The 15310-nt window shown below is 38.5% G+C and overlaps 1 protein-coding gene across 15 annotated transcripts in view; it reads right to left on the bottom strand.

The window, feature by feature from the left end:
- Window positions 1-15310, bottom strand: part of LOC107715212 (myocyte-specific enhancer factor 2A-like) — a 99181-nt gene that overhangs the window by 38276 nt on the left and 45595 nt on the right. For all 15 annotated transcript variants that reach the window (XM_016521277.1, XM_016521279.1, XM_016521276.1 and 12 more), the window contains one exon: window positions 10036-10239. In XM_016521277.1, coding sequence (XP_016376763.1) covers window positions 10036-10239 — 204 coding nt within the window. The remainder of the gene's footprint in view (window positions 1-10035; window positions 10240-15310) is intronic.

Raw genomic sequence — 15310 nt, 5'->3', positions numbered from 1 at the left:
TGGTCAGATGAGACCAAGATAGCATATTAACCAAAATTCAAAATGATATGTGTGCCGCAACTCGCTGTTCACACCTCAAAACCACCATCGCTGGTGATGGAAATGATGAGAAAATCAAACAAAAGGCAGACTAATAAAATAAGTCCTGCTTAGTGTACACAACAATTAAAATGTAGGGTTTCAGCTCACTATTAAAAATCATATTGGAGGGATATAGCATATATATCAGAATATCCTAAAGAAGACACCTTTCCTTTATGTCAATACTGCTGACATTTTGGTTTGACTTAATAAGCAATTTAATATGAAGACTGCTAGATGTGAGAGTAAGAGGCGTAATGAAAAAAAATAAAAAGATAAAAAAAGGAGGAGGGAATGGATAAGAGTGGCAGTAGATGAGACATTAAAGAACGAGCAGTGGGAATTGAGAATAGAAAGAAACAGAGATCGCTGAAATGAAGTGATATGTTACAGATCATGAGGGAAATTAAACCAGATTTAATAAGTAGTTTATCAAAACAGTGTGAAAATCAGATATGAACAGAACTGACAGCTGCTAAACAGGGAAAATGAAGATAAGGAAAATGATTAACTTGTAAAAAAAAAATGTAAAAATGTTATTATTTCACTGAGTGAGATCTTGTCAAAAAGTTTTTGGAAGACCTTTTAATGCAATATTTAAAAAAAATTAATTAAAAATGCTATGGAGTGAGTAAATAAATAAATAAATAAATAATGCCATAATTTATAAATATATTTCAGGAAAAACTGAGGACGCTGTGTGATTAGTTTAAAGAGCCACCCAGGATGAGCCGAGCAGTGTAACTGACCATGCATCCCTCTTCAGCCTTTTCAAATGTCAAACATGGCTTTAGCAGATCACACAGTCAATCTGGCCCCTGGCCAGCCCAAAGTCAAGCCACTAAGTTAAGCGTTTGTCAATTAAAATGCGATTTTTTCTTGTGTGTTGTCATCTGTGCATATCAAGCGCAAATTAAGCCCCTGACCCCTTTTGGATTAATCCTCACAGACTAGGTTAATAGTCCAGAACCGTAGGGGTCGTCCGCCGCTCCAGAGCGTGAGGTGAATGGCGTCATTGTGTGAGTGAGTGATCCCTTAGTGCCGTGCCTGCCAAAACCTCAAGGAAGGACTCAGATGCCCCTGCTTTCAGATGGAGATTTTGCCCTATCACTGAAAGTGAATAAACTTTGAAAGTGGCCTAATTTACTTGACAGTGTTGAAACAATGAGACAATCAAATTAAAAAGATGGACCAGGTTAAAACGAGATCAATTATGAGTGTAAGATCTTATCCCTAGGTTGTCTTTCCAATAGTATCAAATGATAACATCCTGATATCTTGAGAACAAGAGAGCAGAAAGAGCTCCATTAAGTCTACTGTCCCCACATAAGGCAGGGCAAATGTGATTGGAAGGACACTCAGGCCTGAATATGGTGCCTGTTAGCAGGGCTCTATTATCTGGGTATGTCACCGTTAAAGATACCAGCAATCCAGCCCTGATCTGTCTCTGAAACAGCCCAGACAGGCCCCTCTGAGACACACTGCCACTAATGTTTGGAAAAGGAGCTTAGCAGCTAAGTCTTAATCAACAGGGCCATATAAATAATACTCCCATTAGACTGCCACCTAAGAGAGGGATGAATTTGTCGTTTTCATGGTATTAACACAACATACTGAGAGACAACCGAGTTCTCTCTTCATTACAGCAGGCTAAAATGTTGACAAATGTAAAAAGCAATTTCAGAACGTTGCTTATGAAACGGATAGTTCCAGTCCTGGATGCTGATTGGTCACTACAACAGCTATAGCATGTATATGACTGTGCAGCACCTGTAGAATTATTGTTCATTTTCAGGGACTTTATCTTCTAGCAGAAGAATGCCAATTCAAGGCATTATATATCACTCAAAAATAAAAAATCGTGTCATCACATACTTAACCTCATGTTATTCCAAACCTGTATGACATTTTTTCTTTTGTGGAATGCAAAATGAAACAGAATGACAGCCTCAGTCACTGTTTTTTCCCCATACAATTAAAGGGAATGGTGACTGAGGCCTGTAAACAAATAAAAGATTACAGTGTTAGAAGATTACTTTACATTTTTGTTCTTAATATTTATCATGAAGCAGCAATTTTAATAAAAAGATAAGGCACTCAAGGCCATGCTGTATTGTGAATACTGTAAAAGGGTTTCCACTGCAGTCTGTGTCTAAAATACCCTTGATCTGTGGCTATATAAGACTATATATATATATATATATATATATATTTATATATATATATATACTGCAAATGCATTTAGTAAGAAAATTAGTACAAGTATACATTAATTAAAAGTGACAGTAAAGGCATTTAAAATGTTACAAAAGACTTCCATTTCAAATCAATTCTGTTCTTTTGAATTTTCTATAAAGTGAATCAATCCTAAAAAAAAATGTATTACGTTTTCCACAAAAATATTAAGCAGCACAACTGTTTTCAACACTGATAATAAGAAATGTTATATGAGCATCAAAACAGCATATTAGAATTATTTCTGAAGGATCTTGTGACACTGAAGCCATGACAGAAATAAATTGTATTTTAATATATATTCAAATAGAAAAATATTAGTTAATTAGTAATTAGTAAATTATTTATTACTCAAAATATGATTATTATTTTAAATTGTAAAAATAGTTCATAATATTACTGTTTAACTGTATTTTTTATCAAATAAATACAGCCTTGATGAACATAAAAAAAATACCTATCCCTAACCTCTGTACGGTAGTATAACTGCAAATTTTTAAAATGCCAAAATGCCAAATTTAGTATAATGAAATTGTACATCAATAGTCATCTAATTAAATGGTGGACGCTATATTCATGGGACTTTTGCTGGCAGTTTAAAAACATCACAGACTAGTTTTCCTGAAAAATGCCATGATTTCAATTTGTCTCGTCTAAGTCAATATTACATCTGTGTTGCTTAAAGTGTAAGCATGACTTAAATCATTCCATCACTATCAGTTTAGTCTAATCATATCTAAAGAGCATATTTTAATAGGCAGAATTAAGGGATTTGGACCGAAGTGTTCCTCGCCATCTCTCACTTCTCGCACTGTTGCTTTTCTTCTTTCTTTCCTCCACTCTCCTCATCCTCACATCAGCAGGAGGAGGATAATTGATCAATCACGCTAATTGAACAGTCTGGCCAGCTAGCTCACAGAAGCAGATGTGCCAATTTGCATTCATTAAGAGTCGGGTCTTAATCACCGCATGAGCTTTGATTGACAGCACAAACAATTCAATGCAAAGCTCCCAACAAAACAGTAAAATTCAGCTCAGCAGCTATAAAAATAAATGCAATTATATTGTAAAGTGTGCATATTTATAGAAAAAACTTCACAAGTCCTAGTGAGTAGTTGTAGCACTCGTACCAAAGTGCTTGGATAATATGATTGATTTAACAGCTCTGGCTACATTACTGACATAACACAGAGTTGTGGGTTGTGGTGAATGTCCCAAAAATCCCCAGCCCCAATGACATCAGAAGTCCCCTCTTGCCCCCCTGCCTTCAACCACAGTGATGAATAAAAATCCCTTATCAAAAATATCTCCCTCCCTCAGTCTCACAGCAATACAGCATAGCCTCATTTCCTTCCTCTCCTCCCCAGACACCGGCTCCTTACTACATCCACATCCAGAACCAATAGAAACTGTGAGCGAGCTCTCGTTACGATCTGAAGAGCTTCTGTACGAACATGAATATGCATAGAATAGCAAATGCAGTTGCACGGCTGTTTGGAGACGCTCATATGCCGAATGCAGCGTCAAAGGTTCAGATGAAAGGCAGAGTGACTGCTTTTTGTCCCGTGCTTGTGGTAAAACAATGGTGTTATTCACATGGAACAAAACAGGAATCTCATGGAGAACAGACAGAAGAAGGGCTGACATTTGGGAATGGTCAAGATTTACATATCCTGCGATTCTCGATTATGTCTTTGCCAGGAAATAATTCACAAAAGAATGTCTCGAGACCAGCTACGAGGACAATTTTCAAAAACTCGGTGTAAATTCATTAAAGGGACAATTCACCCAATATGAAAATTCTTTAAACCTTTATTATTTTAAATAATGACAATTTCATTTTTGGGTGAACTTTCCCTTTCAGCATACAACAATATGCTTTCTTTGTTTAAATATTCTAGTGGTACTACCAGTCTACTGCACTGGTCAGCCTTTGAATATTTCTTCAGGAAACCACACACCACACACAACAATGCAAGCCTCTAATGGAGGCCTAAAAACATTTGCCTGAACCATTCCCTGATTTGCTTACTATTTGAGCCAGGTAAATGACACCTCAGACAACAACCCAGTATTGCAAAAGGTCAGCCGGCTGTTCACAACAGCACACACACCAGTTCAGTTATTTGCAACAGTGGTGACAGTGGTATAAAAAAAACGTCACACATGTAAATCTAATGAAAGCAAACATATGCCATGTGAATGTAAGCCTGCAGCTTCCACACTTTACCCAGCATTCAATAGAACGGCTGTTAGCTGGGACTGCTAATGTGTTCAAACCATGATAATTTGGGCTAATGAGAATGGACTAATTTCAGCATGGCTGAGTAATGCTCTCGAGAGTATCTAACAGAGGTGAGGGGGTAAAAGGGACAAATGGACGCAACGTATCTGCTGTGAAGTTGATATCTGATTTCAAGGAATCCTATGTGCACACTGAGAGGCCTGTATTCAGAATACCAGCGTAGGGCTACTAAGATTTCATTACCTCCAGTTTGAGAGGAACAAGAGGAAGGATGATTTAATTATTTTAATTACCTGCAGCAGCTTTTTCATTTGCAGCACAAACAGAATTCAATTTGGAACAACAGGAACTGTAAGGACTTTCTTTAGACAGGACAACTGTAAAGACTGTATTTTCGCTCATTCATACTATTGTCTTTATCTGTCTACATTTTTATTAACTGAAATTGACTTACAGTAAGAGGAAATTCCATAACAAACTAAATTCAAAGGAATTGAAGGAAAGTTATGCTCTGTTACCACAAAGAATTATTTTAGCTCATCCCTTAGTTTGTCAAAACAAGCAAATGTCACATGTAAAGTACACTAATACATTTACCCTGCACCAGGATAAACTTTAGAATAGAGTTTTGAAAGTATGCACAAGACTTAAACATTATGCATGTTAACCTGAGATATTTGTGAGAAAAATTATTTTACAACTTTTTTTGTCACAATCATGTAATGTCGATAAAAACTGCAAATTCCCCATTATATGTACAAAGATACCAGAAAAAGATTTTTCCACCAATGAGACTATTATTTTAAAGATACTGGTGATAACTGATAAATGTACAATAGCAGTATTCTATTAGTATTACTTTGTCTAAATAAAAAATAAAAAACTAACTCTAAAAACTTTAACTGATTTGAAAGTTGAATTTAGGGATCATAATATAATGCACATGGAAGATTATTTGCTAAAGATTGCATTTTAAAGCATCATAACATTTTTGTTTTTGCTTTTAACTTGTTTTGAGCCCAGAACATTCCTTTAACTTTTTCTATTAGAAAAACACAGTGAATATGGCTTAAAATCAGCAATATCCTAACTTATGCTTTCACAAAAGGTCAGAGAACTTTCGCGGTCTTATAAAAGTGAAATGTGTTGGGCTGTGCTATTATACACAATCTCTAGACTAAGGTCCATCATACATAAAAAAGTCGGTTCAACTCCACTTCCTTTCACATTCTCTGAGCAGTGCAAAAGGTGAGAACAAGGACAAAGTGTGCTAGTGGAGACCAAATACTGTGCCAGTGGTCCTTAAAGACCCCTTCGAGCCGCTGAATGGACATGCTGTAACCTCTGAGGAAACGCTCCATCAATCCTGCGCTGCTACTCAGTAAATAAAAGGGCTTGCTTCAGACCCACAGCCTTTGAAAAGGGAGACACAGATGGGATCGCGGCCACTTTTAATCAGACAGAGAAGTGGACAGGATCCACAAAGGGAGATTTCACGCAACGATTCACCTGTCGCCTGGAGTGTTATTGAAGTTGAACCATCATGCTGCAGGTGCACACACACCAAAAACACACATGTACATGCTACTTTTTGCTCAGGCGTGGTGATCTCGGTCTAGCGCTCCGGTACCGACTGCGGGCCAGACTTGAGACAAAGTCCATAGCCCTGAGCCTAGCCATCATACTGTGCCCCACTCACACTTCCATCTGTGGAAAGCAATACATCTGTTCCCTTGACTACACAAGGACAGGGCTTTTGCTACTGATGGTGGTGGCAAGTAGGAATGTTGCTTTTGATTTGGCTTCTCACATGGAACAAGAATGTATGCTGGTCAATGAAAAAGCAGCAAAATATGCATTTGTTGTAGAGGGCAGAAAAAGGACAAATGAGAAAAAAATGTGCAACTGTTTGTGTGGCATTTATCACTTTAACACAATCTATTTATTTAGATAAGTGCCTCCATGTGAAACACATTTCACCAGACAGCAGGAAATGGAAATGAGAGTTTTAGAGAGTGGTGTATTGATTCATTAAATTATTGTTTAGCTCTTCAACTTTTTATGACAAGTTAACTGCATAGCAAAAACAAAAAAGTAAAGGTTTAAATAACACTAGATCTGTTAGAAAGCAGTTTCTATATAGATGGACAAACAGTCTGAGAAAGTTATTTCAAATACAGTACACAAAAGTGTGTAACTGCAGTGCTTAATATGGCACCTGTAAGAAAGAAATGTTGTCAAAACAGCCTCATTTCATTTTAAACAGTTTTGATTCTCTAGAAAAAAATCTCTAAAACCAAACTTATAGCCTGTAAAAATTAGGGATGTACCCCTATTAAAATTCAGGCTTATACTGATATTGAAGTCAATAATCATTTTCATGTTATGGCTGATGACAAATAAATAGCTAATATTAAAGGGGTCATGAACTGAGAAATCTAAATTCCCTTGATCTTTTGACATATATGAGGTCATTTTACTATAAAAACATCCTGTAAGTTTCAGAACTTTCTCGTTAGTCTAAAAACAGCTTATATTGAAGCCAATCAGCCAAAACGACAGGTTGTGGAATGTGCCACTTTACGGTGTAATAGTGTGGCTAAACCCCACCTCCGCAGAAGAAGATCAACGCATGCTTCGACATCACTGCCTGTTTAGCCCCGCCCACTGATTCGCGCATGAAGTGTAAATAACAAAAGAGGCAAACACAGGTCTACGCAGAAATCAAACAAAGCCCATCTGAATTAGGACATTTAGGCTATCCATCTAATAGTAGCCTACCAAAATCTTATTAACAGTAGAAGTTAAATCTTACTGTAGTCTTCAAATCTGGGTACTGTCTTACGTTTTAAAATCACAAAGTGAGTTTGGTCCCATCAGGCTAATGTGACAGTTATGACTCATGCAGCTGTAAGGTTTTCTTTTTCTTTTGTTTTTACTCGCGATCTTTACAACACGCATTACATTACGTATTTCATGGCACACTCGTTTTATGCGTATTTGGCGCCACCTATTGTTGTGGGTGTATTATTGACATGTCAAAGTCTAGACCCTGAATATAAGACGACTGCGTTTTTTCAGATGTATTTCCAAGAAAAAAACATCGTCTTATATTCGGGACAATACGGTAATAAAAATTACTAATTGTATCAGATCACTAGAATTTTTTTTTGTTCAGTTTTCAGTGTAGCATGATTGCAAATACAGCAGCAACCTTAACAATACCATTTTGTCAAAACCGTTTTAAAATGAAAAGTCAAAAGGTTTGAAGAATTTACCCCCATTGAACTAAACAGGAGCTGAACTTGAGTGCCTATATTGTACGAAGTGTTGCCTAGATGGCCACAGAGTGGACTGTCTTTTCTTAAAAGGGCTCTGGGTTGTTTCCTCCTTATACATGCTGTTTGATTAATAATATCACTATATGGTATCCTCTTTCAGAATGTCACACTGTACAATACGAGAACACAGGCCTGTGTTTTTATGGATAAAATCAATATTGCTGGGTACTGATATCCTTTGGCTATATCGGTATACTATATAACTCCAGCACAGATCTTTACATGTGTCTCGATGGAGTCATACTGCCTTCAACAAGAATCAAAGTCAGAAGCACTTCTGATGGCAGTCCAGGGCTGATATCTCTGCTCCTGGTTTCTCCAGCACTATACAACATGTAGCTGGGCAGGAAAAGAGAGTGGAGGCTTCAATAGCTTATTTCTGCTCTGCTTCTTTATGGTTGAATCATGGCCACAGAAAGAGATCTGGCTGTGGGCGATCTCTGCAGCTATGAGTAGATGCTGGCCCACTGAGCAGGGACAAGGCTGCTTTGTTGGGGTCCTTCATGCATTGGGTCAGGCTCCTCCACAGCGGCCGGAGGGCCGACGTGGGAAAAGCAGCAGCTTGCCACCAGCTTGCATTCCACACCAGTAAGCATCAGAAAGAAATCTGCTGACGCCTGATTGTGCGGATGTACATGTCTCTGCATGTGTTTGTGGGTGTCCTACAAGACACAGGATTTAGCTAACATTTTTTCACTCTAAAAAGACATCGAATTGCAATCCACAACAGCAAAGAGGCTCTTTAGTGCTGCACGAGGATGTTTTGCAACACAGAACACAGTGATTTCCCATTCTTTAAAATCACAGAGGGAAAGACATAAAGTCATTGAGAGGGGGCACAGCATCCTCTTTAAAAGCTGTTGTAAATAGGTAAACCCGACATGGGGTGGCTGTTACATAAGGGGGAAGAGTGTCCATTCATTTTTAATGCAAGTGAGGGCCCTCTCTGTGCAGGGAAGAGAGCAGATGGGCCGCTGATGGAGAGCTCAAGCCTCGTGGATGGCTCTGTGCATTCTTCTGCAGCTCTGCCATGCAGGTAATTCACCAGCAGTGTCATCAGCATGAATAAAAGATAGCTCAGCCCAGCTGACTTCTTTTATGCCGCTTTTTTTTTTTTTTTTAAGTAAAAGTGGTACTTAGCCCAAAAATTAAAATTATGTCATAAATTATCTTATTATTTGCTCACACATTGTCTCGACGTATAAAACTGGAATGTTGCTTTGACAAATGAGGACAGTGCATGCCTGGCAAATCCTGCTTCCTGTGTACTGAACACTACAGTAGTATGGTTTTGGTTTGCACAGCACTCATATGGCCAGCTGGGAAGGCTTTATGATGAGCAAACCATTTTCGAATTGTATAAACTGAAATTTTTACACAGTCATTAATTGAGGCAAACATGAATGTTGGACAAAAAAGAGGATGTTCTGTGCCATGTGTCCAGTTACATGATCTATACCCCTTTGTCAGATGCGGTACTTAAGTACGTCTGGACTTATCAGCGGCTGCAGATGTCCTGAACCCTGTCTAAGCACGGATGAGAAGGAAACTGTTACGTGCTGTCCAGACATCAGTTTGTCCCCTATGGCACTATGGGACACACATGCTGAACATTTGTGCATAGATAATTTCTGAACTTCAACCTAAAACTGACTGCTGAACTAGGTATTGATAAAAGGCTAAATATTTTGAGGGAATTATTGTCTCATAATTTGATACAAAGAGGTAGTCAAATTAAAATATACAAAAAAAAAATAATACATTGACTCCAAAAAGTATTTGGACTTTGCACATTATATAACAAAATATCACACCATGAGGGTAACTCATGTCATACATAAAAAAAAATTCACCTTGGGCCAGTTAAAAGCAAAAGTAAAGCAAAAATGGTTACAAGACGTAAAAATATTTCTAAGAAAAGCTCTAGCCAAATATATTTGAAGAAGTCACTTGGTTTGATGTTCTATTATCTAATTCAATAAAAGTCAAACATTTTAAAATGTGATGTCAATGTCCAAAATTGTCCAATTACTTTTTGGGGCCACAGTACTGAAATTACATTACATTAAATGGAAAAATCATTCAATCATTAAAGATTGTTTGATACAGAAATCAGAAGTAGGCCACACTCACCTCTACAATGTCAGAGTTGGTTCTGCTCTCATGGGGTTCGTTGTATTCTGTGTACTTAAGTAGGACTTTGTCCATGTCAGTGCTGGCATACTGAAAGAGTTTGTTCGAGCTGTTGAATATGATCAGGGCAATCTCACAGTCACACAATACGCTGAGCTCATAAGCTTTCTTCATCAAACCAAACTTCCGTTTTGTGAAGGTAACCTGTGGGATAATAGAGAAAATATGAAGATATGCTCAGTAAAATGTTAACACAGATATACTAGAATATTTGCTTTATGATAGCATATAGAAAGTCAATCAAGATCACTAGAGAATACAGAGGAAAATAGCGTACTGCTCTAGTTCATTAGCCCAACAATTAATAACAATAAAAAGGAAATCTTAATAAAGTAATGTTTTATGTTCAAAACAAGTTATGCTCTACTAACGGCATTTGTGGCAACCACGGAAAATAAAACATACATATATAAATCAGGGATTTGCAGTCCATATAAACTGTGAATGTTCTGCATACCCAAGCCATTTGAGAGAATGAGTTCAGGACTGGCTAGTTAATATAAACATTAATATACATTCCCTTGTCATTTGAGATGTAACAAAGCTTACATAATAAAATGTTGGTAACATGTACGTAACGGTCTATAAATTATTTATTTGCCAAATTAAGGTAATTTTCTGCAAATCTGTGCCAGGAAAGAATTTGGGTAAACGGATACACAGATTTGGCTCCTGTGCTCAATTGTCAAGAATCGTCATCACTGTTGCGCATTCTCATTGGTTTGTTGGAATGTGGGTGATTTCATTCGCAAGAAAAGCTGTCGACGAATTGCTCACCCAAGTGGAAAAATGTGTTGTTGCTGCCAGATCTCGATTACCAAAAATGATACAGTATTTGATGCAAAACTCACATGACTAAATCAAAGGAAAAAATGGTAACTGTATATTTTCATGTTTCCTCAATCAAAGCAAATTATACAAGTCCACTGAAATCACACCTTCTTAAATTTCTTGGCATAGACACAGTATGTTGAAGGTATACAAGTTATTTGGAAACATTCTTGAGCAAACTAGTCAAAGTGAAAATTTCTGAGGGATACCTTTGGGGGGAGGGCGTACCACTACCTGGTTAAAGTCACAGCTTATATATGATAAGAAATCAAATCATTTTTGTAGAAATTAACATTATGCCACAAGTGCTGTTGATAGAAGCTCAGGAAATCCCTTTAATAGAATGCTAACACATAACTAAACCATTACTTTAAATCACAGATCAAAATTGTTGTGGTGGAGACCCTTACAATGGTTTTGGTCTGTCTATCGGAATCTGATAAAGTCTAATTGTTTTAGTGGTCTCCATCTATCCTGGGCCATGTTACTGCGAGATAATGAGTCAAGCAGACAGCAGAGCTGCCACACTGATGTCATGGCAGGTCAGACAGAAGGTCAGCGTGAGGAACGCAACAGAGGCTCCACAGCCTGTGCAATCAGCCCATTAGGGAGACAGCGAGCTCCATCACTCCTGCCTGCATCCTCTGACAGCCTTTTCCTGCAGGGCCATCGCTGTAACACGAGCCGGCACATACGCTTCTGCAGGTCGCACATACACACCCATAACTGACTTTTCTAGAGATGACCAGCCATTATGCACCAAGCTATACGCTTTGCTTTTGTTCCAGCTATGCAGTGAGCCAAGCCAAGCATGTGTCCTATTATCCATGAGAAGCTCATTCAGGATCCTTCAAAAGCCTGAAAATGAATTATGCATTTGTTCAGCTCTCATGTTTAACAAGTGTTGTACAGCGAAGATAGCAGCAGATTTACTTTCAAAATACTGAAGCGTCAGAACGACATCATGGATGAGCATATGAACGCTCAAGATGAGCTGGATGTGTCGTGCACATGGCAAAACTTACAGAGATGCCATGGAAAGCTGTGCCTAGGGCGAAAAGAAGTTGGAGAGCGTGTGCATGCGAGGGAGAGGGGGAGAGAGAGAGCTGTATGATTACTTCCGCCAATTTCACTGACCTACAAAGCAGAGCTGAGCAGATGAGCTGGCTTTGTTCAACTTTAATTGGTCACAGCTTGCAGAAACCCTCATTTCAAATGTTACAATGCAATGTAATCCAATGAGCAGCACACTATCTCTGAATCCATACTGTTTTCTGTCCAACTGTATAGGTGGAGTCTCACATGTTCTGCATTACAGGTGATTACAATGCTTAATTGTGTTTTCAGCAGAACAACAGTGATACTTTTTTTAGGATTATCTGATGAACAGAAAGTTCAATAGAACAGCATTTATTTTAAATATACATATATATACATATTGTATATATGAAGTATATACACATACAGTCATGGCCAAAAGTTTTGGCAGTGACATAAATGTTGTGTTTTGCTAAGTTTGCTGCTTAAGCTGTTGTGGTGTTCATTCACATTGTTTCTAGATTATTGTGTAGAGCAGTGTTTCCCAACCGGGGTGTCATCTGTTGAGAGCAGGGGTGCCCTGTAAAAAATAATTTTGTAATATTTTTAAATTGCTAAAAAAAAGAAGCATCCTGAGACCATCTATGTGTGGGGTTGCTTTATAACCAAGGGAGTGGGCTCTCTCATAATTCTGTACAAAAACACTGCAATGAATAAAGAATGGTATCAAAACATCCTGCAAGAGCGACTTCTTCCAACGATCCATGAGCAATTTGGTGATGATCCGTGCATTTTCCAGCATGATGGAGTACCATGTCACAAAGCAAAGTGATACAGAAGTGGCTCAAAGATCATTAAATTGACATTTTGGATCCGTGGCCAGGCAACTCTCCGGATCTCAATCCCATAGAGAACCTGTGGTCAGTCCTCAGAAGGTGAGTGGACGATCAACTCCGAGAACTAATAAGGCAAGAACGCATCGCCATCAGTCAGGATTTGGCCCAGAAGCTAATATCCAGCATGCCAGAGCGAATTGCAGAGGTTATGAAGAACAAGGGTCAACACTGTAAATATTGACTAATTATATTTTTTGCCAATAAAAGCCTTTAAAGCTTATGATATTCTTATCATTGTTTATCAGTATACCATAGAAACATGTGGGAAAATAATCTACAAATACAGAAGCAGCAAACTGTGCAAAACACAAAATTTATGTCACTGCCAAAACTTTTGGCCATAACTGTACATACATTATATAAGCATGCCACACTTCACAAGACTGCTGTCGCTGCTTAAAATTCCATGACAGCTACCAAAGTAACTGTTGAACTAAACCAGATCTGCACAGGACATATGTTATGTTGATACACACATCTAAATCCATTCAACCTCCAATGACACGAGGCAATGACACACAGCAACTTTCATTATCAATAAACGGAAAGTGAATGGAGTTTGCTGGTGGAGCAGGACTGTATACCTGAGTAGTCCAGGGAGAGTAGTAAGTTGAGCTCAGGCAGACAGCACTGTGAATTCCCTGAGCCACAGAGAGCAGCTCCCTCCCAGCTGTCATTAGACTCATCTTGCCTCTATTGCAGAGCAAACACAAAGCAAAGCAGCCTACAAAATCTCCCTGGACTAGCCTTTTCCAAGTATATCATCATTAAATGCTCCTTCCTACCGTAAATGGCAGATTTAATTGTGCAACTTAATAGTGGAAAACGAGATTGGAACCATAGTCCTAATAGGTGGCCTAGAGGTTGAAATTGACCTCTGAGGCAGCAGAAGAAAATGTCACCTTTAGCACGGGATGGGCCCTGCTGTACAGTGTGCGGTGACATTGTTCCACTCCATTGCTGTTCAGGGCACTCAGAGTAGTTGCTTGCTGACCCACAACAACGATTTATTCCAACTGCAGTGCAGGGCACTGTCACACACACTCGTATAGATACACTTCCACACACAAACAAGAGAATTTAACTCAAGCTCAACTTCATAACTTATCATAAAAGGAACAATTATACTCTTCTCAGCCTTGTGCAACACAATGCATGTCTGTGACTGCAGTGATGACAAACACAGACAAAGTACAGTGTACCAGCCACAGTATCAGAATGCCACAAATAAGCACTCTAGCTTCAACAAGGGCTTTTGGGTGAGTCCCCAAACAACACCCCTGTCACAGCTGAGACAGTGAAAAGCCATAGAGATATGAGGTCACGTGGGAAGTCATTGGGGCTTTTTTTCCCACTAGCTCACAGAGAAACATTCACACAGCAGTTGGGCTGGGGTGTGACTGATTTCAGTCTTTCTTGTTCCAGTTCTGCATTACTGTAATATACTGACCTAGTTATTGTCATATGAGATAAGGCAGCACAATTAACTGAAATAAAACCGAAATCTAGACATGGCTTAATGTGATTATCAAATCACAAAGGCTGTGGTTTAATTAAATAAATATATGTGCTGCATGCTTAAGAGTGAGGAGCAACACTGTGTTCTTTTACACATAAGCAGCTCATGTGTTTTCAGTTTTTGGGATCACAACATGCACCAACATCTTCCCATACCTGTAATGAGAAGCGCTTCTAAACCAGCTGTTGTCAACAAAAGAGAAGCTTTTTCCACAGTTTTCCGCCAAAATAAATGCTTGATGGTTTAATGTTTGAAAATTAGGAATAAATGAGAGTCATAAATATTAGTTTTGTGAATTTACTGTTGTACTGATTTTTTTTCTTAGAAAAACTAATTTTTTTTACCATAAAATGTTAGCCTAGCATTATTTCTTCTTTTGTTTAATATTTTTATGTTGTTAGTTATTTAGACAGCCCTAATGTTAGCAATGGATTTAAGAATATCCACTGCTATGCTTGTAGGGATGCACCGAATGTTCGGTAACCGAAATTAAAAGCTCTTTCGGTGTTCGGCCGAATAAGCGAAAAAGACAGAATAAACTGTACCGAACAATGACGTGATGCGATCAAATAGCAACCAGCGTAGAGTGAGAGGCGCAATGCAACAAACATGTCAGCTTTGTGGAAGCATTTAAAAGTGTCCGAGAAAGACGCAAAAATCATTACAAGCACCGACAGCGAGAGACTGTTTAGTACTGCATCGCATGTCTTCGATGAGAAGAGGAAGGGGTGATTGTTGCTGGTTACTGTATGATGATTGAAATCTCGAAATGGCGATATGCCCCGCTTTTCTGAAACGCGTCGATTTTCACAAAGCTCATCGGTCTGAAAAGCGAGGTGTGCTCTGATTGGCCAACTATCCAGTGCATTGTGATTGGCCTAATACCTCAAGCGTGTGACGGAAATGTTACGCCCCTTACCATATTGTGATG

This window comes from Sinocyclocheilus rhinocerous, unplaced genomic scaffold (genome assembly GCF_001515625.1).
Source record: "Sinocyclocheilus rhinocerous isolate Xijiao unplaced genomic scaffold, SAMN03320098_v1.1 scaffold659, whole genome shotgun sequence".
NCBI lineage: Eukaryota > Metazoa > Chordata > Actinopteri > Cypriniformes > Cyprinidae > Sinocyclocheilus > Sinocyclocheilus rhinocerous.
Note: the sequence above shows the minus strand (reverse complement) of the source record. Positions and strands in the feature narration are given on the sequence as shown.